The 24,585-nt window shown below is 38.6% G+C and overlaps 1 protein-coding gene and 1 long non-coding RNA gene across 31 annotated transcripts in view; one reads left to right on the top strand and one right to left on the bottom strand.

Moving 5' to 3' along the window:
- Positions 1-24,585, top strand: part of ESRRG (estrogen related receptor gamma) — a 405,281-nt gene that overhangs the window by 189,938 nt on the left and 190,758 nt on the right. For 2 of the 30 annotated variants that reach the window (XM_065058475.1, XM_065058483.1), the window contains exon 3: positions 14,682-14,712. The exons of 27 other annotated variants lie outside the window; for them this stretch is intronic. Coding sequence is in view for 1 of the 3 variants with exons in the window: in XM_065058455.1 (XP_064914527.1) it covers positions 5,289-5,290 (2 nt within the window). In the remaining 2 variants the exon portion in view is untranslated. Of the gene's footprint in view, positions 1-5,268; positions 5,291-14,681; positions 14,713-24,585 lie in introns of those variants that run through there. One more of the 30 variants, XM_065058455.1, reaches the window with a different exon arrangement.
- LOC110357039 (uncharacterized) lies at positions 7,142-8,975 on the bottom strand. The gene is made up of 3 exons (XR_002410463.2): positions 8,860-8,975; positions 8,698-8,754; positions 7,142-7,371 (listed from the first exon to the last, which is right to left on the bottom strand). It is a non-coding gene; the product is annotated as an uncharacterized LOC110357039 (long non-coding RNA).

Here is a 24,585-nt window from a genome sequence, read left to right as displayed (position 1 = left end):
TTCTTTGAGCACCATGCTGAAACAGAAGTAATAATGTCATTTGTTTCTAGTTTAGACTTTTCTGGAGAGCGCTTTGGAGAGGTGTGGTGGAGCAGTTTGGGGTTGGCAGGATGGCTCCCTGCGTGCTCGGGCTGTCACAGGTGCTCTTCTCCTTTTTGGAAAGGAGCATCTGGTACCCATCGAATGCCATCAGTTGTTTTGCAGGAGTTACTTGGTGGCTCTTTGGTATGATCTTTGCTTGGTGCTTAATTTTACCGTGCTCCAGGCAGAGGGTGCAGCCCATGTGTCCCAGACGGCAGAGCTGAGCATCGCTTGTAGTCCAGGGCCCTGCCTGACCTTGCAGCTCAGTATTAATTTGAAGTAGCGGAATTAAAATTTTCCATTCCTTTGCATTGTCATACCTCACATTGATAAGCACAAAGAAATGTAAATAAAAAAGACCTATTTCACAACCCTAGCTACAACCTTTTTGTTTTATGACAAAAGACAGTTAATTAGCATACTAGCAGTAAGCAGCCTGCCCAAACTCGTGCTAATTATGTATTCTGTTGACCGTGACTCCAGTCATAAGGTAATTGGCTTGCAGCAACATGACATTTCAAATCATCTCTTGAAATTACATCAAAAAGCCAGCCTGTTTTGTTTTGATAGGGGAACAATCAATTTGATAAGTGGTAACACAGCTCATTGTTTCACATTAATTAGACTAATTGCAGCATGTTAGCCTCTGAAATAGACAGAACTTGGAGAAGACAAAGGCTGTGGCCTTTAGCATGCAGTGCATGTGGTGGTTCCACTTGCTTGCACATACTGTAGGCAGAAAACAGAGTTGTTAGGATTCAGCCTTGCGGGAGACTGGGTGTTAACAGTGGTTTGATGTGTTATGCTTAATCCACTGGCTTTCAATTATGAGATCCAGGTTCAAAAAAAGTCCCAGAGAAAGGAAAGGGAAGGGAAAAACCCCAAGCCATTTCAATATTAATGATGCCGAAGTTTTCAGTGGTCTTTGGTTTTCTGTCTCCTGAAAGAAGCAGCAGAGATCTGGCCACAGGATCACTCAGATGTTTGTGGACTGTAAAGCTTTTCTTTGAGAGGCCTTCACTTCCACTCTTGCTTGTCCTGCCCATTCCCACTAATGTTTATTTCTTAGTATACCTTAGTTGAACTATTTATTTTTCCACTTTTATGTTCACGTAAGAATAATGTATTAAAAAAAATACTTAGCAGATGGATTACTGAAGAGAGGTAGTAGAGATGCATAACCCACCCACGCGTTTCTAATTTAGAGCATCTTTGCCTGCTATTGAGATTACCAATTGTACTTAGCTCTGTGGTGATTTTTATGATCCAGCTGTGTCATCTGTAGATTGACATGACCAAATGGATTTTGCTTGTGACCTAATTGAAATGTGTAAACCAAAGTTTTAAGAGATGAAAAGTTTAAGGGGTTATCTCAGTCCGCGGGCTAACTTCATTGCTATTCAGAGCTTGGTACAATGTTTCTTGCATGTCAAACCCAAGATCAGGCCACTGGATATGTAAAGGGTGTGTTCTTTGACCAATACATTGCAATTATGTTTGATGAATGAGGTTATAGTTAGGAACTTCTCCAAGACTGAGAAGCATCAGAGACCAGATTCCAAAATTCTGTGAATGTTGATGAAATCATATGCATGAGACCAACTCTGACTTCTCTTCTACAGATCTCTAGTCCACCTAGGTTTAAACTGACCTACCACCAGATCATTTTACCTCTTTTAATTACTTTTATTCAACAAAAGGTATACTCAGTTAAAAAAAAAAAAAAAAAAAAAACAAAAAAAAAACACCAACCACATTGGAGGTGGGGGCAATCATTAATAGTCATAGAATTGTGTACATGAAAGCTGTAATTCTTCAGTTGCTCTCTGTGGAAAATTAGGTTTTGTTTTTTTCAAGTGAGGCAAGGAGATATAGGTATCCACAGATTTATGCTGGGCACAGACTTTATTCATTTGTTTCTGTTACACCCCCAGTCATTGACTGGTTAGACAGTAAAACCTTTGGGGCAGAGATTTTGTTAAATTTGCCTGTAGTCTATGTTTGGAGAAGTGTAATTTCATTTAAATCAAAGAATTTGTTCCAACAGCTTAACATTATCATTGCTCGTTGAAGCTATATTTTTATTAGTTTTGCTTATGCTTTATGTTGGCCCCTTAGCAAATGGTCATAAAATCTGTTTTAAATCCAGCTACCAGTGACTTCATACTGCTGATTTATTTCTATCACTTACTGGCAAGAACGCATTTTTAAAAAAATGTATTCTAAGCAATTCATTCCCCTCCATCCTCCTCTCTTCTATGCCTCTCTTTGCTTTCCTTCTCCTTCAATGTTTAAATCCCCTTTCACTGAGCTTAAAATTATGCCCAGATTAGCAATGTAACTACCCTAATGTGCTGCTCTCGCTAAGAAGTCCTGGGTTTATACAAGAGGTGAATTGGAAAGAAGCACAAGATTGAAGCCTTTTAGCATTCAGCTTAAGTACTGGTTCCACTTGCCTGAGCACAAGCTGGAAACGGCGTTGTTAGGATGCAAGCCTGCACCCTCGCTGTCACTGCTGGTCCTGGTGTAGTCGGGTTCCTGCTTGGAGCAGAGCAAATCTTTGCTCAGTTAAGCAAGCGTCAGTCACTGGCAAGCTTGGCTGCCAGCCCAGGGTTGTTAGACTTTTCCGTGCTACACCTGAATGAGATATTGAGGAGACATGGCTACCTAAACAGAGTCGAGAAACACTGGATATATTTAAGAAAAGTTGTTATGGGGATGGCAGAATAATTTTGAGAATATAACTTGCACTTCCAGTGCTTGCTTGGGAGGCTTGCAATAAGGAACCTGCCTTGCCTGCTTGGTGACAGATCCTGTGTGATCTTGTTTAAATACCTTTCTCTGTTTTCTTGGAATGCAAGACTAGAAGGTAACGCTGACTTACAAGTGAGAAATGGGTCATGGGCAAATCATAGCTTAGCAAGCTGAAACACTTTGACACCATCCTGCAAGGTGCTGAGCTCTTTCAAAGATGCTAAATTACTGGTTTCGTCTTACATCAATAGCGGGCGCTCAGCTACTTGTAGGATTGTGCTTTGAGTTGCTTGACTATTATCCAGTCAAATAAAATCGACAGGACTTTCTTCAAGTGGAAAAGGAATAGGCTGAAATAAAGTTGCAAAGTTTTGAGCTGCATGAAGATGCTGGCAGTGGGTATTCTGCACAGAGAGTAGAGGAAAATAAGGGACAGGGTAAAAAGAGAGAAAATAGGAATAGTTTTTAAATAAGAATGGCTGGCAGAGCTATTAATCATGTAAGTCTTTGAGCTCCAAGGGCTGCATGAGCGAAGCTAATACAAAAGGAGAGATACTTTGCCAATATCTTGAAATACCCTATTAAAAGTAACAAGCAAAATTAAAGGGAGATAGTGTCTGAACAGATTAATGACATGTAATAATAACTAAAGAAACCCCAAACTTTAAGGCAAAACCCAAGTATCTTCAAAAATCTGAATCCCCACATGTGACTGCTGTTTTGTATGGGATAGCATTTTAATAATCAATTTTGCAAGTTGCTAGTCTTGTTTTACAGTCTCGGCTCTGAGCTTTGACTCCGTGATCTCATTTACACGAGTACAAATAAATCAACGTTTCTGCTGTTTCTGTGGTTGTACACTGCAACTGTGACCAGAACGTGGACTCCGCTAGAGCCTGTGGGTTTTTTAGCAGGAGATTTCACAGTGCATCTGAAGCGGGTTAGAAAAGGAAGAGAAAAATACATTTTTCATTGCTGGCTAAGGTAGGCCACTGCTTGCTCTTTGCAGACTCCCAAACTAAACAGGGACTTGATGCAGGTAGAGGCTTTTTGCCTCAAAAAAGGCATCGAGAGTCTGTGAATATAAGAGAAAGATTTCATTTCATTTGTATTATTGTATTCCTTTTCAAAATCTACATCATCACTTTTGAAATGACGTCATCATTGCAGTCGATTCAGGGCAAACAGAACACAGATTTAGGGCTTTGCACAGGGGAATAATCTTTTCCTTATATGGGATGATTATTTTTTTAAAGTCCTTTTCTTGTGTTTCTACGGCCTTCCACCCCTCATGCACAATCTTACATGTTTAATGAATGAAAACAAACCTAAATTCTGCACTGGCTTGGACTTGTGGAACAACCAGGGTTTTCAGTGAAGCTTTCATAAGCTATAAATCAGTCTAAAATTTAGCTCATATTGCATTCTCATCAGAAATGGGTTATATGATAATTTATGTTGAGCTGATCATAACTGAGCACCTCACAGTAGTGTCCTTCAAAAAATTTTAATCAAGATTGTCTTTCTCTCTCCACCTCTCTTGGTGCAATTTCAAGAGGTTTATTTGCATGTCAATCTGCACGTGTTCCTGAAGTTATTCCACTGAAGCAAGCGCAACATCTTGGCTGCGTATGTGTTTTACAGCAGCATAATGTCAGGTGACTCTGCATTTATTTCTTATTTGTGCTAGTGGAAGAGTCAGGCCCTTAATTCTCTTAAGCCCTGAAAACAAGGGTATTTCCAAGTGCCTGTCAGATTTGTTTTTCAAGTCTTTTTGTCCTTCAGAGTGACTGTGCAGTGAAAAACATAGGGGAAGAAACTGTTGATCCTATGAAAATCACTGAGGTGATCAAACTTGTAATTTCCAATCTTTGTTTAAAAGTGTTTCTAAGTATGTGTGATGTTTACTTCAAGACATGTGTTTTCTCTTGAGGTTTTTCCCCTGTTGTATGGTGAACAGCAAAGGGATTCCAGAGAGGTGTCGTGGCTGGCAAGTACCAGGAGAGTCCTATCCAGGGCAAACTTGCCGAGAGCTCTTTGCATCGAGGACTGTCTTATTTTACAGTACTTACGCAATCTCTAATATGATGGATTTCTGGAGTAAGGACAGAGTTGCTCCATAATTGGTGATAATAAACAGTTTCCCACCTAAGTACGTATAATCAAGACAAACAGGGTGGGGAGAGGTGTGCTGGTGAGAGTGGGTGTGTGATTTCTCATGCAGGCTTTTTTCGTTTTCATAATTAAAGGCTTATGTGATGAAGTTACATGTGGGTGGACTCTTGGTAAAATCCTAGAAAGGATAAACAAGTTTTAAACAGATTTTTGGATGCTTATTGAAGACAAAGATCATGAGCTATGACCAAGGAAGTTCGACTCCAGAAACCCAACAGAGCATAGTTTTAGTTAGACTAAAGCTTCAAGCTCACTACGTGTCAAGTGCAACAGCTGAGATGTAAGTAGTTTTCATGCTGTGGTGAAGCTTTGGATTTGAAGGTGGGAGACTCAGGATTTGTTGAGGAGTGGCTGAAGTGGAGGAGTAGGAAAATCGAGGTACATAAAACGTGCTTGAAGAACAGTGGCTGTACTGCAGCAGATGAAGTGATGTATGGGAAGCTGGGACAACTGATGTGGGAGACTGTGAAGGTGGAGATGCTGGTTCTTTGGCAGATGCTTTGTAACTTGCCCTGTATGTAAATGTTGGGAGATGCTGAGCATATTTGCCCCTAGATACTGCTAAATCAGCAGTCACTACCAGTCTACAGGTTTCATAAGACTCATAAAATTAATAGAGATATTGCTACATACCACTTTTTTTCTCTCCTGCCTTTTACAATGAGTTGTATTTTTTTTTTCTTTCCTACAAGTAAACATTAACAGTTGAGATTGAGAGACTTTCAAATTGTATTTTCCTCCCACCAGCCATTTCTGGCTATGTTCCAAAGAGAGAGAGAAGATGACAGGTTTTCATTGGCCACTTAATTGTGTATGTCCATTGTTTTTTTATGACGTCCAAATTCATATTTTCGTGTGCTTAGGGGCTTTTGTGACAAGGTGCTAATGGGTTCCTGGCTGGGCAAGCACCTGTGTCAGAAAGTGTTTCATTGTATCCCTTATTTTTCCAGCTCTGACTGCTTCTATTAGCTTGCATATATACCTTTATTGCAGTCCTTTCATGTACTTCGTTTGTGGGATTTTTTGTGCACATACAATCTGCATGGACAAAGGAAGCTATTATTCTCATGTGCTAAAGAAGCTGTTACTCTTAATACAGAGAGAAAATGGGAGTTTCAAATGAGAGCTGCACTTGTACATGTGCCTAAAAGAGACAATGAATTTAGGAGATGTAGAAACAACTTGGACCACTGACCTGACCAGGGATTTTCATCATATGATCTGAGAAGTTCTGCAAGGTGGGCTGTGGGTACCTGGTAGGTATCGCGCTGCTGGAAAACCTAATTTCCAGCTGTTAGGCTGCATGAAATGGTAAATAACAGTACCCCACATAGTTTCCTAATAAATTGCTTCCAAATGAACTCTAGTAGCTGCTTCAGCTTTGGTTGTGAAAGTGAAGATAAACAGTGTCTGTGGTTTTAAAAGACAGGTAAAGCATCCACGAGGTGATCTCTGTATTAGACTGGAATCTACATTAAGAAGACCTTAAGTCCCCTCAGAATCTTGTGTCTAAGCCTGTGTGCTTGTTGCAGCAATTAATATCTTTTACTTCTGAAAAAGAAGACAAAGGCTAACTTTTCTTGCTTATTTTGCTTGTATTTCCTCTAATATAAGTTATTTATTGATGACCTTATACATTTCGGGAGATAATCTTGCTTTCTCATCTTATGTCCATGCAATAATTTAGCATGTTATTCGAGTTCAAATGTGGACAGAATTTGTTGCAGATTTTAGCCGTTTTAGCAAGTAAATCTCAACCACAACTGTTAGACAGTATGCTGTCTCTTGTTCTAAGGAGTGGTTTCCGTAGCATGGCTGTCATCAGCTCTTTTAATGGAAAATTATTAGACTCTTTTATTCTTCTAGTTTGCTCTTTCACATTGGTTTGCCCTCTGCACTTCTCCAAAGTTAAAGATCTAGCGGATGAAATTCTGGGTGGGGAAAAGACAAGGTGAGGCAGGTTTTGGGTTCACTAAAAATAGAAACAGAATAGATTTAGAAATGTGTTTAGTTAACAGACCTTCTGAAACTGAAAACTAATACGAATACAACAAAGACCTTAACTTCCAAATCTATGGGACAAGATATTAACAACAAAGGGTCTCTTGGGACTCGTAGAATGCATCTTGGCGTAGGTCTTACAAACACTTTTTGGACATTAGTTTTATGCAGTCATGTTATAAGAGCGAGATGGCCAAGAATAGAGGAACAGCATGTATGAATGAGATTTTTATAATTCAAATGTTCACATGAAGTACAGGAGAGACTGGATTCAAAGTTAGTTCCCTATTGTGGAACCTGCCTTTAACATGGGACTTGTAGCGTTTTCCATTGTGCTCCACAGGCAAAGACTATATCGTGCTACAAAACAAAAAAAAAACATTGTCTAAGCTTGCATGAATTTAAATATATCTATTGTTTTTCACTCCCTTTTCCAGACAGATTAGCAGAAACTATACTGTATGTATTTATCCTTTCCAGTCGATAGACATCTTTCGTGATTTTGTTTTAACAGATCTATAACCATTTTCCCTAAAAGGAAAATGCCCTGATACGTTAGGAAATAAATGTCTGTGACCACTGCTGGTCTGGTGACGATGTGCAGGAGGTTTTGTTTTCTCCATACAAGGAAAAGGAAATATGATTTTGCTTGGAATTTTCTGTCCCTGTGGTGTGTGCTTGTTTTTTTTTTTTGTTTGTTTGGTTGGTTTTTTGTTTGTTTTTGTTTTTATTATTATTATTATTATTGTTGTTGTTGTTGTTGTTTCTTGTTGGTTTTTTGTTGTTGTTGTGGTGATTTTTGTTGTTGTTTTTTGTTGTTGTTGTTGTTGTTTTTTTTTTTTTTTTGCAAATGTATTTCATCGGAGGTTGATCTTATAATTCAGCCGTGTATTATAAAGCTTGTCTGCTTAAGAAGCCTTTCATCTAGCCCTGGCTAATAACAATGACAATGCACTGGGAACTCATTGAACACCCAGGCTGGGCTGCAAGCTGTGCTCTGCTCCTGCTGCTGTGAGAGCAGCTGCCAAGGAAGCTTTTGAGACTCTTTGGACTGACTCATCCTCCATCCCAGCAGTGCTGTACTGCAGAGCAACTTTAGGGCTACCCTGTATTTGTAGCTGTTTATCCGAACATGATACTCACAAGCCCATTAAATTACAGGAAAAAAATCTATTTCAGTGGCCGCTAGCATTTGGGGCTTGAATCTTGCACCTTGAGTCCTTGTAATCCATTGTCCCCACAAACAAATTCACCTTCCAGATACACTGCTGCGAGAATTTGAGTAATTCAATGTCATCAATTAAGTTATTCTAGAATTACTCCAGTGTAGCTGTGAACAAAATTAAGCCTCTACTCTGTTCTGGGAAATTAGACAGATATGTTTTTTCCTAAGTGGTTTCTAATACATCTCATTAGGAAATTGTTTGATGAATGTCATTTGAGCATTCAGGATTGGTATAGTGTCTGAGGTTTGAACAGCCTGATGATTTGTAGCTGACCAAGAGGCAAGGAAAGCTTAATATCTTCACAGAAAACTCTTTTTAATCTTCTCCCCCCACCTCCCAAGCATTGAATACTTCAAAGATGTAATAAAGACATGGAGTAGGAGATTCAAGATTCATTCCTAAGGGTCTGGGAGTGCTCCAACTTATTTTCCTAAATGAGCCTGGCCATCTTAAAACTTACCCCTCTCGTGGTATTAGCTTGTATCTGTGTCGGTTGTAAATTTCACAAGTAAGCCATCTGGAAGAGAGAAGTAGAAATTCAATTATACTTTTCTTAAATTGCATTAAAAGAAAAAAATCACCTAGATATTGTTCTACTATGACTTCACAGTTTCTGAGGTACCAGATAAACTTTATGCTAAGGCTGATGCAATATTCTTGGCCACAGAACAATTTATCTGAGTTCACTGGAAACCTGGAGGGAGGTGAATACGGCAAGGTCAGTGGCACAATTATATAACTTTCGCATTGTGACTAAACAGATGTTCACTTTCATTGAGTATTCACACCTACTGGACATTAGGTGAAGTATCCCAGCCTACTGCTGCATCTAAAACAGGTTTGTTGCTGCGAAAGACATGAAGAACTTTTAAATCCTATTGGATTCTGACATAAATGCTGACTATAATTCCCTGGTTTTGATTTTCGGTCCCCCATTTCACTCATATGTGGAACAGAGGACTAGACCTGGCTTTTTTTTTTTTTTTTTTTTTTTTAATATTAGTGGAGTATTTTGGATTTTTGCAGAGCAGTGAAATTGGGCTCACTGGACTTCTGTTGGTTCCTCAAACTAGGACTTTTTTAAAGGGTGTCATTAAAAATTACCTGCCGTTTACAGGAAACAAAACAGCTACTCAACCAAGAAGTCGTCCTTGAATTGTGCTTTGGGCCATTTTTTCAGATAGTACTCCTGTATATTTAACTTAATGTATGAGTCTTATGTGTCAGATTTTCTGGTTTCTTCAGTTATTCTACATCACTCAGATACATAAAATACATATATCTATTTTGGCTGTTTGTGTGCCTGTGTATGTTTGTCTCACATTGTCAGAACAATGCAAAGCTATTGAAGTGTACCTGTAACTTTGACGTAATTAATTCTTACTGGTTTTAACATGAGCTCTTTCTTTGTCTTGACTATTTCTCTTTTTCCTTTTAATTCCTCTCTTCTGCGATTCTGTTCTCAGGACTGGACTAATTTCTGTTTTCTTACATGTGTGTTAGATAACTAGCTCTTCTTCCTTCATAAATATATACCTTACACTCGGTGTATCAATAGTTACCTGCCAGAGAAGTGAGAAGAGGGGTGAAAGAAGATCAGAATAGGCAAGAAAGTCTGTGAAAGCATGTAGGTCAGTATGTCTGTCCAGTCTCAATCTTCTAGCTTAAATTCTGTTGACTGTAATTTTGGTGATAACTTGTTAGCAGCACGAAGCATCATTTCAGCTGCACAAAGAAATGCACCTGCCTGGCCTCTTTGGCTGCTACTGTACAGTGACAGGGGGAGACTATCAGCAAGAGAATAACAAGAGATATATAAGTGGAGGATCCTTGTCTGTGTATGAGATATTTCTATTTCTTTCTCTCAAGAAACAACTGTTAGCCTGACAGTGGTCAAAGAGAAATGTCAAGAAAGGAAATAGAAAAGTTGAGAGCATTCTTGGATTAATGTGTTGGTACAGCAATCTCTTACACACCCTGTTTAAAGCCAAGAGAGTTCAAGCCTATTAACTGATGACTTTAAATTGTATTAATAAATGTCAGTACAATCCAGCCCAGTTAAAGTCTAACCACACCTGTAAGATCTTCAGCTATGTTTAATCCATTTATTACAAGAAAAACCCCACCCTTTGCATTTTTATTGAAGCACTTTGCCTTACTCTATGCCTTTAGTCTCTTCAGTCTCTTTGGTTTTATGTAATTACCAGTAGCCCCTGGACAGTTGTGTGCAAGACCTTCTGCTTAATGTTCACAGGGAGGTTCACCAAACAAAGTGGACAAACTATGGTTTTAATTAAAAGGTTTTCTTAAAGGAATAATGAGGCTCAACAACAAATATAAATTGGGAAATCACCTTTTCCTTTGCCTTCTTTTGAAAAAGTAGAAGTAAAAAGCTGATTTGTCCTGCTAGAATGTTGTTTGAGGTATGTCAGGGACCTACAGAAGGAAAAAATTAAGTGAGAAAAAGTATTAATATGTGATGTTCATAATCTTTGTATCAAGGAATCTAGATCATTCTAGAAATGTGTAATTGGTGAAGTCGCTTTGCTTTTACAAAGAGACCACTGAGGATACAGACAGACTATGAATGGGACTTTATAGTCATTCACTTGTAAAATCAAGAACAAAGGGAATAAATCCTCATATTCATCATCTCTTCTGACCCACTTACTGTATTGTTGCAAACAGAGTGAAATAACTCTGAATGTGATGTTTAAACCAATTTTACTAAGGAGAAACAAGCCAAATTTAAAGCCAGCTACAACTAAGCGAATTTTTTTTTTTTTTTTTTTTTTTTTTTTTTTACTATGACAGTTATCTTGAAATAGCTCTGTGATGAAATCCTCTCCTCTTTCAAGTCCTTGGAAAAAACTCCTATGATGAGATTCATTTCACTTAACTTTAGACATCTGTAGTGTAAACTTCTGTATCTGAGCTCCCCATCTTTGACTCTCTTTATAGCTGGTGGAGAGAAATGGGGCCTTCTAGGGTACGATGTATCTTCCTTCTTTCAGATGGCTACTTTAGAAGAGAGAAATTCAACAAAGTACCTGCCTCTCTGTCAGCTTTAAAGAGATAATAGATGAACAACTTTGGCATCACACTTATGTAGTTAGAAGAAACCCACCTGTTGTGACCTCATTAGGGGATCTGGACACCCACATTTTTGCTTGGGAAGACACCACTGGTTGTACATGGGAAATGCTGAGGTTCTTGCAGGTTAGCAGTATGTTTTGGTTATTTTCTCAGCTACTTTCACACCTCTACCTGTAGTCTCAGAGTTCTGTTGCATGAAAATAAGTTCAACTGTACAAAGTCTGCTAAAGTTATATGCAGGTTGTTCAAGCTTGCTCTCAAATGCTCTTCTGTACCTGCAGTGTCTTCATTCCTCTTCCTCAAACTGCAGGTGAATGCTGCGGATCTGTGGACTCACACATTCAGCCCAAAATGTTCTGGGAAAACTTTAAGAATCTGTTCAGGGGAATGCTAAAAGCAAATAAGCTACTCTGATTTCTCTCCTTGTACCAGTATTCTTTCCATTACTAGCCTTAAGATAGAGATGATCCAAAGGAGAAATAGGCCTGGGCCATAATGCAAAACAAAATATTTAGGAAATCATGTGTAATTGCTACCTGGAGATCGAGAATAACACTGAAAGCATGCTAAGCAGCAGTCAGTATGTACCAGCTCTTCTGTTGAGCTTAATCACAGTGTCTCGTGAAACAAATTTGATCACTTAGAGGTGTCAAATAGCAGTTTGGCACTTCCCTCCCCCCCCTTTTTTTTTATTCTTTAGTGAAGGTGCTGTTTAGGTGCTTTCATTTTTTGTGTTGTGATTAGCCCCTTTTTAGGTTACTTTCCTTAGCAAAGGTTGTCTGTGCAGGGATGGAATAAAATCAAGGTAAACATATCCTGTGTTTTAAAATGGTCTGGTATGTTATGACTTGCCATTGCAGAGGTGAGGGGGGTTGGTGGCATAATCGCTTAATTCACTGGATGTTCCTCACTGGGCAGTGAGTACATTTCAGAGCCTGTTGTTTCCTTGCAGCCCTTGCTGGCCAGGTGACTACATGGAGGCTGATGTTGGTCGCCCTGCCATGGTGGTCACCTGGCCACTGAAGAGCTGAGATTAGTGCTGAAAAGAACTGCTTTGGTCAATGAGCCATCTCCTTTCTTTGATGTACTTAAGTCGGCATAGCTCAACTGATTGCAGTCCTTACATGATCACTGACAGTCCAGCCTGCCATTTTTTGAAGTAGTTTAGTTTTCTGGACACTAAGAAGTGCATACGGTTGACTTAAAGGAGCAATTGCTGTATCTGAAGTGCATGCACGCAGAAGCAGAGCAGAGGAACCTTTCATGTCCATGGAAGAATTGGATCTGAGGGTGGGAAAGAGGAAATCAGAGCCATGGGAGTCATAACAAGACTCAGACTGTAGGAGGAAAGCAGGAGGGAAGTTACACAGGCAAATGATGAAGGAAGAAAGAGTATTTAAGTTGTCTGTAACTCCTTGGAACCTCAGGGATGGAGGGTTGTTCTGTCCGTTTACATATAATATAAATCTAGAATAACATAATTGCTGCTGTCTTCATGTTAATCTGATGTGTGAGCAGAATCAATGATATTGTGGCTGATATTTTCTTTCTCGAAAAAGGAATACTTCAGATCACTTTTCATCTCTTTTTTTAGTCACCCTTCATGTTGTTTTGGTGGGATCCAAAAGAAACTTCACCAAATCTTTCTTGTAATAGCGGGACAATAACACGTCTTGTAAGGATAGAATAGACTTCCAGATAGTGGAGAAAGAAAAGAAAAAACAAAAAGACTTGGTGAAAATGACAGGTTCACATGTTCTATAGTAAAATAATAAACTAGCTTTATTTTTTTCAACTTCACATAATCAGTTGCCTTTTGGGGGGTACTTAACTGTAAAACATTTCAGCTATATTAAAATATAAAGATGTGCTTACCTGTTCTATGTGAAGTGCTGTAGGATTTTCTCAAGATGAATTGCTACAGCAGCTTAAAACACTGTGTTATCAGTACCCTGTTATACCATTGGGTCCTTTCAGCTCTGTCAGTCTTCCTCCTTCTTCCCTGATTCTTTCCCCCAGTAAAAATGTCTACATGTGTTTTTGCTTCAGCAGTGTTACTTAGGAATTTATTTCCTATAATTAACACAACTGTATGTACTTGTTCCAAAGGCGAGTGAAGATGAAGGAGTGTTTTCCCTTCAGATGAGTGGATTTCAGATGTGACCCTCAACAGATGATTACCAAATGCTGAAATTCACATCTGAATATAGGGGGGTTGTGTGTGTATGGATGTAGAAATGCTTTCTTTAGCCTAAGGGATAGCAGTCAGTACAGACAGTGAGATGAAAACTGAAGTTTTGCAGAACAGAGATTTCATTTTAACTAAGTGTTTTTTCCCCTTTATTCTTCTCCTCTCTGCTTGAAAAAATGTTAAACACATTGAGTCACGGAGACATTCCGGTGCTGCATTAGAATAGCCATCAATGTCAGCCGAGACCATTTGGATCATGTCACTCGTCCTAAAGTGTGTAGCTGTTTTTAAAGAAAGAACATGTCGTGTTCTGTACAGGGATCTTTAATGCATGAAACTTGTTTGAAGCAATAATAAATCAAGTTCTTGCTGCTAAAACCAGTGTCTGATTTTTCCCTTGTGACAATCTCTGTCTTTCCATGAGACAATAGCAAGAACAATTCTGCATCCAGAAGTATTGCAAATACTTTTGATCACAACTAACTAAAGACATAAATCTAGCAAAATAAAGAACTGAGATATAAATGTCCTATGCATTTGCCACAACGTTTAATAATGTACTCTTTTTCTGCAACCATCATTATAAGAGGTTGCAAGCTGTGTAGAGATATTTTCATTATTCATGCTCTATTGAGTAGGCAGTTCTGCAGACATTTTTCTCACCTCTTCTTTAGAAGTGGAATAATTAAGACCAAGTAGAGTGTTTGAAACTTATTTGCCTATCATTTTCCACTCTTCTACACAAGTATTAGTTCTATTAGATTCAAACCAGTTACTGGTGATGTAAAGAAAAATCAGGCTTTTGCGATTTTACTCTTTATTAATTACTCCTTTTGACTGTGCATAGCCATAACTAATACAAGTAAAAGAAATGTAAATGCAAATCCATTTAAATTAATCTGGAGTAATTTAGAATTGCAGGCTATTTTAGCAGCATGACTTACGTTCAAAAGCCCTGTGAGAAGATGACAGAAATCTCAGTCCTGCCAAATGTTATTACTGTCTACAGAGTATAGTAGTGTAATCTTAATTACGAATGGATGATACCAAGATCCCCATTTGAGCTTCAACTGGCTTTGGAGTTAAATCAGACAAAGGATTTAAGGGCCTAATTCTTTGCCACCTCGTGAAATGCCTTGCTCTTTCCTCCACTACAGATTGACCCGCTTTGGATTTGGGCAATAAACAGTGAGTATGAAAATGTGTATTTTTTTTTTTTCCTTTCATGTATAGAAAGAAAAATCAAACAAAAATCCCCACCAACCTCGAAGCAAATTGGTAAAGAGTAGCAAAGTGGCAGCACTAAGGGCTGGGTCTCCAGTAATAGAAGTGGACCCTATCCAGAAGCAGAGCCCAGCCAGGGCACCTGCTGAACTGGGCGATTTGTTGCAGGGTGCTCAGGGAGCACCGTGTCAGTGCCCGCTCACTCCTCCACTGAGAATATCAAGAAAGGTACCAAGCGGTGCCAAGCAATGCCAGCTGAAATGATGTTTGATTGTTAAAAATCTGTGGGCTCCAGGCCGCTAGGGACTGCAGAGAGACCAGAAGTGCATTTTGCATAGGCTGGGCTTTGAACAGCAGATTGTAATGACTTTGAGTTCCATCAAGAGCAAACTTAACTTCAACCGGTGACCTTGAGCTGAAAAGCATTAGCTTGTTATCAGGGCCACGAGGTTGCTTTGTATGGTTTTGAGTGCTTTTCTTATGTAGATTGGTTTATTTATTTTTTTAATCTGGTGCAGCATAGTATAGGTAACCATCAGCTTTTTATAAAGCCTAGTGCTCCCTTGACCTTTCTCCTTCCAGTCCAAGTGCCGTAGAAACCTGAGGTGGCCGCTGCTTGTTTGTCGTTCCACTCGCTGGGCTGCTCAAGAACTTCCAGTTTCCAACAGCTCAGCTCTGAGGAGCAAACTTGAGCGCCGAGGCACAACATGTGAACTGTTGTGATTTGTTGCCATGATGACAGTGTCAACTTAACTACAGCTGACAAACAGTTTTTAAATAGAACATTTCAATTCATTATAGTATTCTCCATCTGTTTTTTTTCACTGTCTGCATACATGCAAAACATCTGAGAAATGCTACCACAATGGTTTAGTTTACTTATCTAGCCACTAACATTAATTAGTTGTTGAGAGTGGTAGTTTAGGGAGCAAGTAAAATTATGAAATTCCCTCCTCAGTAAAGAAAACTAATTTATTCAACAAAAGATGCCCAGTAGACTTGTTTCCATGTTTAGAGAGGGGTTTGTTTTAAATGGATTTTTTTTTTTTTTTACATCGTTCTATATTGTTTGGGTTGTTTTTACTACTTTGTTACCTCTTGCTCTTGCCGCATTTTGCTTCCTTCCCAAAAGCATCTGCTGCTGCTATTTCCAGTGTGGAACTGCTAACAGAAGGGAAGCATCATTTTGTAATTAAATCATGCTGCTGGGGTCGAATTTAGAGGATTTTATTCATGGCTTTGCCACTGGCCCACTCTATGACCTTGAGCAAGTTGTGCATTGCTGTATCTCAGTTTACCTATAGGTAAACTAATATTGACTTCCCTTGAGGGGATATCATGAGGCTTAATTAAGCGTCTGCAAAGATCTGCGAGTTAGAGGACTGAAAGCTGCCATAGACATACAAATGACGAAGATGATGATGATTTGTGTGCAATTGCACCACTTCCCACAGAACTGCCACCGTAGCTGCCGTGCGGATTAGTTGTCAGGTGAACTATGAATCTTATAAGTTCATCCATCATTCTCCCCCTTGTAGATTGAGACCAGCTGGCTAGCTTTGCTTATTAGTAGCTTTTAATAAATCAAATCATATTTGCTCTTTTAATTGTATCTTAAAGGGTGGTGTGGCTCTGCTTTTAAATTAAAAACAGTGTGACAATGTAGACATTAGAAGCTGTGCTGATGTTCTTGTACTCCGCTACTCTCTAAATGTTGACATAAAACTGGGTTAAAAATATATGGTTAAGGAACCACATAATTTTGAAACATGCAGTTACTAAATTCTCCCAGAGGACTTTCTCTAGGTGCCTCTTTTGCAAAGTTTGGGCATCCTTATTCGTACATCCTCTCACAGAAGTCTTCCACTAACCACATTTTGAAAATTATAATCTACTCATCCACAGGAATCTCAAGGTGGAAGTAGTTGAGAATTGCTGTTTTTTGACACAGAAACAGGCATGTCTATATGTTTTATATATGTATATGTACACTTTCTTGTGATTTTTATTTTTAAATAACAATAGCCAAAAAAGCAATGGGAATAACAAACTGACATGTTTTATTTTTAATCTAGGGCCAAACCTGTATTTTACAAATCTCATTAAAATGGAGTATATCCACTAAAATATTGATAACATAGTTTCCTTTAAATTTATTCTCAGTCATACAAAAAGCAAAGGGACTACATGGAAATGGATACTCTTAGAGGAATCCTACTCATTATAATCAATGGGAGTAGCCCAGCTGGCTACTTTTGCCCATTACTAATTTATGGTAAATCAAGCAATCCTTTTTCATCTAACATATCCTAAACACCAGGTCATATAGGAATGTAACGTATGCTAAACGCCGAGTCATATACAAATTCCTCACCAAGTGCAGAAAAGCATTAGAGTTAAAAACAGCAGGAGTTTCCCATTGATTACAGCTAAACTTTTACCCGATGCCTTGTTACATTTTGCGTCATCAAGTCTGGAGCTTTGTGGAATTTGCCTTTCCATGGGGTCCAGAATTTCATTCAAGGGTTCCTAGCAGGTAAAAGTGAAAAGGAACCATTTGAGTTTTTTTAGCCATCCAGACAAACTTCACCCTCTGTAAATTTAATGTTTCTAGCAGAATTGCATAATGATGATAATTCATTCAAATGGCAAGCAGGAAAATCAACACAGCATGTGCGGTCAATAATTTCTAACTCCTGAGAGGAGATCAAAGATGAAGGCAGCAGGGAGGAGGAGTAGCCTTATATAAATGTAAAGGGAAAAACTCTCAGTAACTGAGATAGCGCTATGAGGAGATAACAATTCAAAGAGATTTATTAAAAAAGCAAACAAAGTGGTTAACTGGAGAATTCAACTACCAGAACATAAACTAAGCACACTAAGCGAAGCAGTAAGCTGAAGCAATATCTTTTTGGACATGCTGGTCTTGTATTTGACCCAAAGTCACCCTTTCACACCATAGAAGGGTGAAAAGCACAAAACCTTTACCACCATACACTGATGATCGGAGGGAAGGATCTCAAAGTGGGATGGGCTTGGAATACAGCTGGGCTTCCCAGCAGGAAATTGCCCAGATTACTGGGGAGCTTCCTCTCTAGGCTTTGCTTTTGCAGGGGGGTGACTGTCCCATGGTCCTCAGGCTGGGACAGGACACTGGCAGTGTAAAACCCAAACACACACAAGAGTCCTTGCTGCCAGGTGTAGTTCCTGAGGAAAGGTGGTGTGTTTAACTATAATACTAGAGCCTCCACTGTTCCTGGGGTGATGTGCACAGCTGAGTGATGCAGGTTTCCTTAAAAGCAGCTTGGGCTGGTATTTTTCTCATCTAGATATTTAAAAAAAAAAAAAAAAGGTACAGCAGCAATGAAAAAGCGATGTTGTAAGGAAAATGGCATCTCATGCAAAACAGCGATGTGTACAGAGCATACAGCCATATTCAGTTTCTTTAAAATCAGTCAGGATTGAGTTTGAACACCTGTCAGAGGGGTTTAAGAAACTGGAAAGGTGAAATTCAGCAGGAAATTCTTCACAAGACTTTAAGTGTCGAGGTAGACTGGCAAAGGAGACACCAGTTTGGCTGAAGACACTTCTGTAGGGAGCAGATGAGACAAGCTGCTGCAGGCCATACACAAGCACAGGAAAGCACAAGTGTAGTTATGGCAAGGGCCAGGCATTCCAAGAATTTGGGCAGAATTTCTTTACAGTGCAACACACTACAAAGGTCAGGAATCAGAGTGAGAGAATGATACAAGGAAAATAGTTTTGTCTATGTCTTAATGTTCTTCTTTACATTTCCCCCCAAAGACTACTAGCCCATTATAAAAAAATATGTATTTATTGATAACATGTCTAGGGATGTGTTGCTTTTCTGTCATCAGCCTGTAGATTGGAGGGTAGTATTGTTTTGAAGTAGCTGGTGTTTTCCACTTAGGGAAATTTTTCCTCTTGTTCTATCCCTGACTTCTTTTTCTTTTCCCTAAACCTGAACAGTTGTCTGAAGTGACTTCACTCCAGGATCCCACAGTTGGATAAAAAGAACAAAATACAGAAAGATAAGTTCTTGAAATCACTCTGGGCTTTCTTTAATGGTAATCATTAGCCCTGTTCTGAACTCTATTGACAAAATGCTGGAGTAGTCTTGAAAGCCAAGTGAGTGCTCTTTTAAAGGAAGAACTGGTTAATTAGAAGATCTAATGCAAGTGACCTAATTCTGCAGCTCAGCGCTAACTTTTCTAACACACAATAACATAAAGATTGGAAATGATACGTATTGATTCATGTAAGTCAACAAGTTGAAATCTTGATTGGAAAGTTAATTTCTCCATAGCTTTTTAAAATCACTATCTTTTCTCCAGACCAATACTAGGTACTTTTTTCCCTGGAATTTGAGAACCTGCATGGAGCTCATGTATTAATATGTATGGAGAGCCACAAGCGCACAGAGAAGATACTTAATGGTCAAAGAACGACACAACTGTGCCATCACTCACAAGTGGCACAGCTCTGAGTTACTAAGTCATCCTGTAGCAACTGAAAATGTTCTTGTTTTCTAAAAAAATAGATAGGAATTTACCTTTAATCACTTACATAGCTATTCTTGAGGATCGAAAGCTATTGCTAAGGGTATGTGAATGTTTTCACTGTGAATCAGAGCATGCGAAATGTCACAGCATTTTGTTATCCAAATATTTATCTTTTAAAGGCAATGCTATTTTCTGTCCCCTCCCCCCCAGCTTTAAGTAGCAAAGATGTGTAAAATAGTTTTTTTTCCTGGCTGCAAATGCATATTTTAGAGAGAACTGAAGAGGACACTATAAATGATTCCTCACTAGGTCTGGTAAGATTAATGCGTAATCTAGCAGCATTGTTCTGGTTTCCTTTTTCTGTAGAGGGGATGCTGGTAAATTGTGATTTCTTACAACGCCTTGCATAGCATCTCACGTGAACTTCAGGAACAAGTTGTGCTTTTGTATGTTTATAAAAGGGTGCTGTTAAAGAGGATCTTAATATCCAACTTTAAACATCCAGTTAGGGTGTGTGCAGAACCTTCTGTAAGACCTTCCCTCCATCCATTGACAGTGTTTGGATGTCAGGCTCCTGTCTGTGTGGGCTCTGAATCACACCTAACTCAGATATCTACGATAATGGGTTCAGAGGGCTTGTCTATCCATAATGTAGCTGCTGCACATCTATATATGGGGTGTTGTCGTTGTTGTTTTAATGTATGTGGGAGTTTCCTATGAGTAAGATGTACAGGGTTTGTCCCAAAATAAGTACTTCAGCTATAGTAGGGCATGCTGGTAGTGTATTTAGATGTGGAAGTACTAAGGTGACGATTCTAAAGCATTGATACATGAGGTCTGCATATTTGGTAGTAGTAACAATAATTCCAATTATTTTTGTACCCAAAATGCTGTGATTCAGAATAATGTATCCAAAGCTCTAGACCCAGTGAAGGTCTTGAAAAGTATTTATAAATAAATACATGAGGTTCTTTCAATCTGGCAGCCCCCTGGTATTCTATATTCAAACTTAATTTTGCTGTAGAGTTACATACATGTTTCCTCTAGTGCCTGGAGAATTTTGCCCTTAACTTCATTTGATTTCCTGGAAGAGGCTTTTGGGGCACCAGGTCAAAGCAACTTGTTAGTCTCTTGTGATGATTAATAATGAAGATGTTGAGGTCTTTTCATGAAAAATGCTGTGAATTTGGCTGCAGACTAGACCTAGTTCTTCTTTCAGACTGACTTAACAGCTCCTTAGTGCAAAGGCCAAGCTATGGAGATAGTGACTGAGTAATGCAGTGAAACTGGTCATCCTAAGTAGTAGGAAATCATATTCAAAAAAAAAAAAAAAAAAATCAGTCTTTGATGCTGTTAAATAAATTGAGCCTGTTTCAAAGAGATAATTTGTGAGGATCATATAAATCAAAGGGAAGAGCTAGGTGGGAAAAGAAACATTGAAAAAACCTCAAAATAAGTGGCAAAAATTATGGGATTCAGGTTTTTAGTCACAAGGAATTACTGTTATATGAATACAATCTAACTAATATCCAGTATTGTTATTTCATTACTGCTTCAGAACTTTGACACTGATGTAGCATAATCTGATGCTTGCCTGTGGCATACACTGATGGTGTGACTTGGGTGAAGTCGTTCTATCTACTTGATCCCTGGATTGCTGGCTATGTTATATGCTTGTTCTGTAACATATAATTTAAGAGGATAGCTTTTTGACTGAAACTGGAACAAGCTGGGGAACAAGTGGTGCACTGGTGTGTGATGAGGGATGGGACCAAATTCACATACACAGACATTACTACACAAGGAGAGACTGAGACAACTTATTTTTAAGAATTCCGGTGTATTGAGTTCTAATAATGAAAGAAATTGAAGTAAAAATCCAGCATGTTGGTTTCAGTAGAGTGTAGTCTCTTGCACAGCATTTTACCTCTAATCAGTTTTAATTCAGTTCCAGTTTGTAGTAACTGAATATGATTTCCAGCTGATGGAGGCTTAGGTGGATGCTTATGTGAAGAATTCAGTTGCACATAGATAATTCTTTCCTGTGTAATAAATTTTTCCCACCTATTTGGTAGTTTCACAGGAGAAACTGGCATGAGCATTCCTGTACCTTCTCTCTTCTATAAGGCTTTATTACTAGACAAGAGTTAAGCCATGTTAATAATGTAAGGAAGCTGTTGCATGTCCGTTATTTGGTTTGGGGTTTTGTTTGTTTGTTGTTGTTTTGTGGGATTTGTTTTGTTTTGTTTTTTTAATCTGTGAAAACAAGTTCTAGAAAATTGGCAGAGGTATTATAAAATTATTTAGTCAAATCTAGATGAGAGACTGCAAGGAACCTCTGAAGGTCTTCACTGGCTGCATAATGATAGATGAAATGCATTGATGATAAATGCAAAGTAACAATGATTGCATTGGAAAAAAAAAAATGTCGAATTGTCTGCCTAAAATTTTACTGTTTGTCTAACTGGACTTTAAGTATGTCAAGGAAAGAAACCCAGCCATCAATACTCATGGTTACTTGAAGACATCTGCTCAGTGCATAGTTTCAGTTAAAAGACAGGGTTTTGTACATGAGGAAAGAATAAAGAATAATATGGAAAATACAGTAATGCTGTTATGCAAATGGTGCTGGTTCATCAAGTAGGTGACACCATCTCAAACAGGGTATTACATATTTACCAGGAGTTCAGAGTGAGGCGAGAAGAGTGATCAGGTGCATGGGAAAACTCTCATATGAGGAGAGATTGGAAAGACTGGGATTGCTGCCTTCGAGAGGAGATGAATAAAAATAGAACATGATAAGACTTTAACAGTCATTATTTTGAATAGAGAAGGCAGTTTGGGAAGAGCTTTTCTCTATCTCATGATACAAGGACAAGGAAATGTTACAGAAATGTGGCTGATAAATAATAATTTTTTACCTGATGTGCAATTAGGTAATGGGCTTCTTTGCCCTGGGAAGTTGCTAAGGAATTTAATGTGTTTTAAGAAAAGGTCTGGCAATTTATATGAATGAAAATATTCTGTGTTGTTGTTATCTATTAACAGAAGACTATGAAAAGAGATCTAAAATTATACGTTTTAGGTTTTCACCCTAATTGCTAGGAGACTTTGCAAGGACAATTTCTTAGGGGATAGGTTATCCCAGGTCTGCCTAGTGCAGGCTTTGTTTTTTTCTTCATTTTCTGCTGACACATCAGGTTCTGCTTATAGTTCTAGATGAAACTAGATTTGAGACCGCGTGGCAATTTCTGTGTTCCTGGTTGTTTCATTGTCAGGCTATTTCAACGGCTGTTGATGCCAGCTCAAATTTACAGCCATATTACATTGTGCAAGCTACTTGTGGCATGAACTGTCCTTTTGTTTGGACCTTCTTCAGCATTTACAAGACAGTGGGTCATGGTCTATGAGCACGGTTATAGGCACAGTTGGTGATACAAACAGCAGATAGTAATTGTCCATGTGAACATGTAGAAAACATCCTCAGCTACAAAATAAATTACTACTGGTAGTAGCAGTTATGCATCATATATGGGAATTATTATTGCAATTGTTGTGCTTTTGTCTCTCTGTGTGGGAAAGAGCTTGTGGCAGGAGAGGAAGTATTCCTGAGGAAAACTGGTTTTGCCTTGGAAACCAGTGTCCAACTCCACCTTGAGGTCCTTGCTAAAATAATGTTTGTTATTTTTGCCTAATACACAGCTGGCAGGACTTAACATTGCGAAAGTATCACAAGACCCATTTTACAGTCTCAGTGCAGTATTTGAGTTAATCAAGGAAAATGAACTACCTTTGGCCTTCAGAAACTCCCAGGGCTATATCCTTCCCATGATACACATGAAGTGGTTAACTGTACTACTACAGCATGCCCTAGAGGGAATATAGTCCTCACAGTATTTGCCCCTTCACTGTTCTAATGGTTTCTCAATGATAGAAAAGAGGCCTGTAGGCTACATGCATACACAAACAACCCGATGCATATATAAGTTTGTGTATATATATATATATATATATATACACACATATATTTATATATATACCCTAATATGTAGACAAATGTCTATGTACATCTGAAACATTTTTGAAGGAGATGGCCACCTCCTGCTGTTGAAAGTTCTTCAAGGGAACTCAGTGTACCAGTGTGCAGTCCCAAAATAAAGCACTGAAAATCTCAGCAATCCTACAAGTTAATAAAGTTCACTGTTACTTAAATTAGATCAGTGTAATTCAGTGCATCTCTAGTGGAAATTAAATTTGTTTAAAACTAAAGAGCAGGCTAGCCAGGTTCAGTAGTACATTTGGGATACAAAATACATTAGGCCTATTGCAAGTTGGTCATTTCCTTCACTGCCTTGAACTCCTCAGATGAAAGTACTCTATGATAAAAGAAGTTACTCGTGGTCTTATACATACCATTTATTATCTGAAGTCTATTTAAAAATTATTATTATTCTTTCCTCTCAACTTTTCCAAGAAAAAGAAAAAAGGAAAAAAGTCGGAGAACATTTGTTCACTCTAAGTCAGGGGTGTCAAACTCATTTTCACCGGAGCCCACATCAGCCTCACGGTTGCCTTCCAAGGGCCGAGTGTAATCTTAGGACTGTATAAATGTAACTACTCCTATATTTATGTAGTCTTAAGATCACACTCAGCCCTTGGAAGGCAACCGCGAGGCTGATGTGGGCTCCAGTGAAAATTAGTTTGATATCCTTGCTCTGTGTAATCCTTATAGCAAACCAATGAGATACTAACCATCAAGCCCCCTCCTTCATACAGATAGTTATCTGCATTGACAAGCAAGTTTGCTGCACTGCTTTGATTATTCCACATATACAAGAGAGAATCAAACGGGGTTGTTAACACAGCCCATAAGAAGCCATCAAACTTTCCATCTATCTGACATAAACCCGTGCTTTTTGTTGTTTTCTGTGAACAGTGTAAGAGGCTTCTGATATTTCTGGAAATGGATGCACAAACGGAAACGTTTTTGTTTGCTTGTTTGGGTTTTTTTCCCCTCCTTTGAAAATGAATATGTAGAGCTTTCCATAGATATTTAGCATGGAAGAGAAGCTGTGGTTTGTCATCAGACTTCATTATTAAAAATATAATAGCATTATGGGTTCTAAATGCTGGCAGATTTTTTTTGGTTACAGTGCTACTCCCTGGAAGATTGTGCTGGGAAGTTGGAGATGAAACTACTGTATGCAGACAAATCCATATTGTTGCTGTCTGCGTGCTTGCTCTGAAAATGCTCTAAAGCTACACAGTTTGAAAGCAGAATCTCATGAAAGTAAAATCAGCATAAAAGTCAGGT

Source organism: Columba livia, chromosome 3, assembly GCF_036013475.1.
Source record: "Columba livia isolate bColLiv1 breed racing homer chromosome 3, bColLiv1.pat.W.v2, whole genome shotgun sequence".
In the NCBI taxonomy this organism is placed as follows: Eukaryota; Metazoa; Chordata; class Aves; order Columbiformes; family Columbidae; genus Columba; species Columba livia.
Note: the sequence above shows the minus strand (reverse complement) of the source record. Positions and strands in the feature narration are given on the sequence as shown.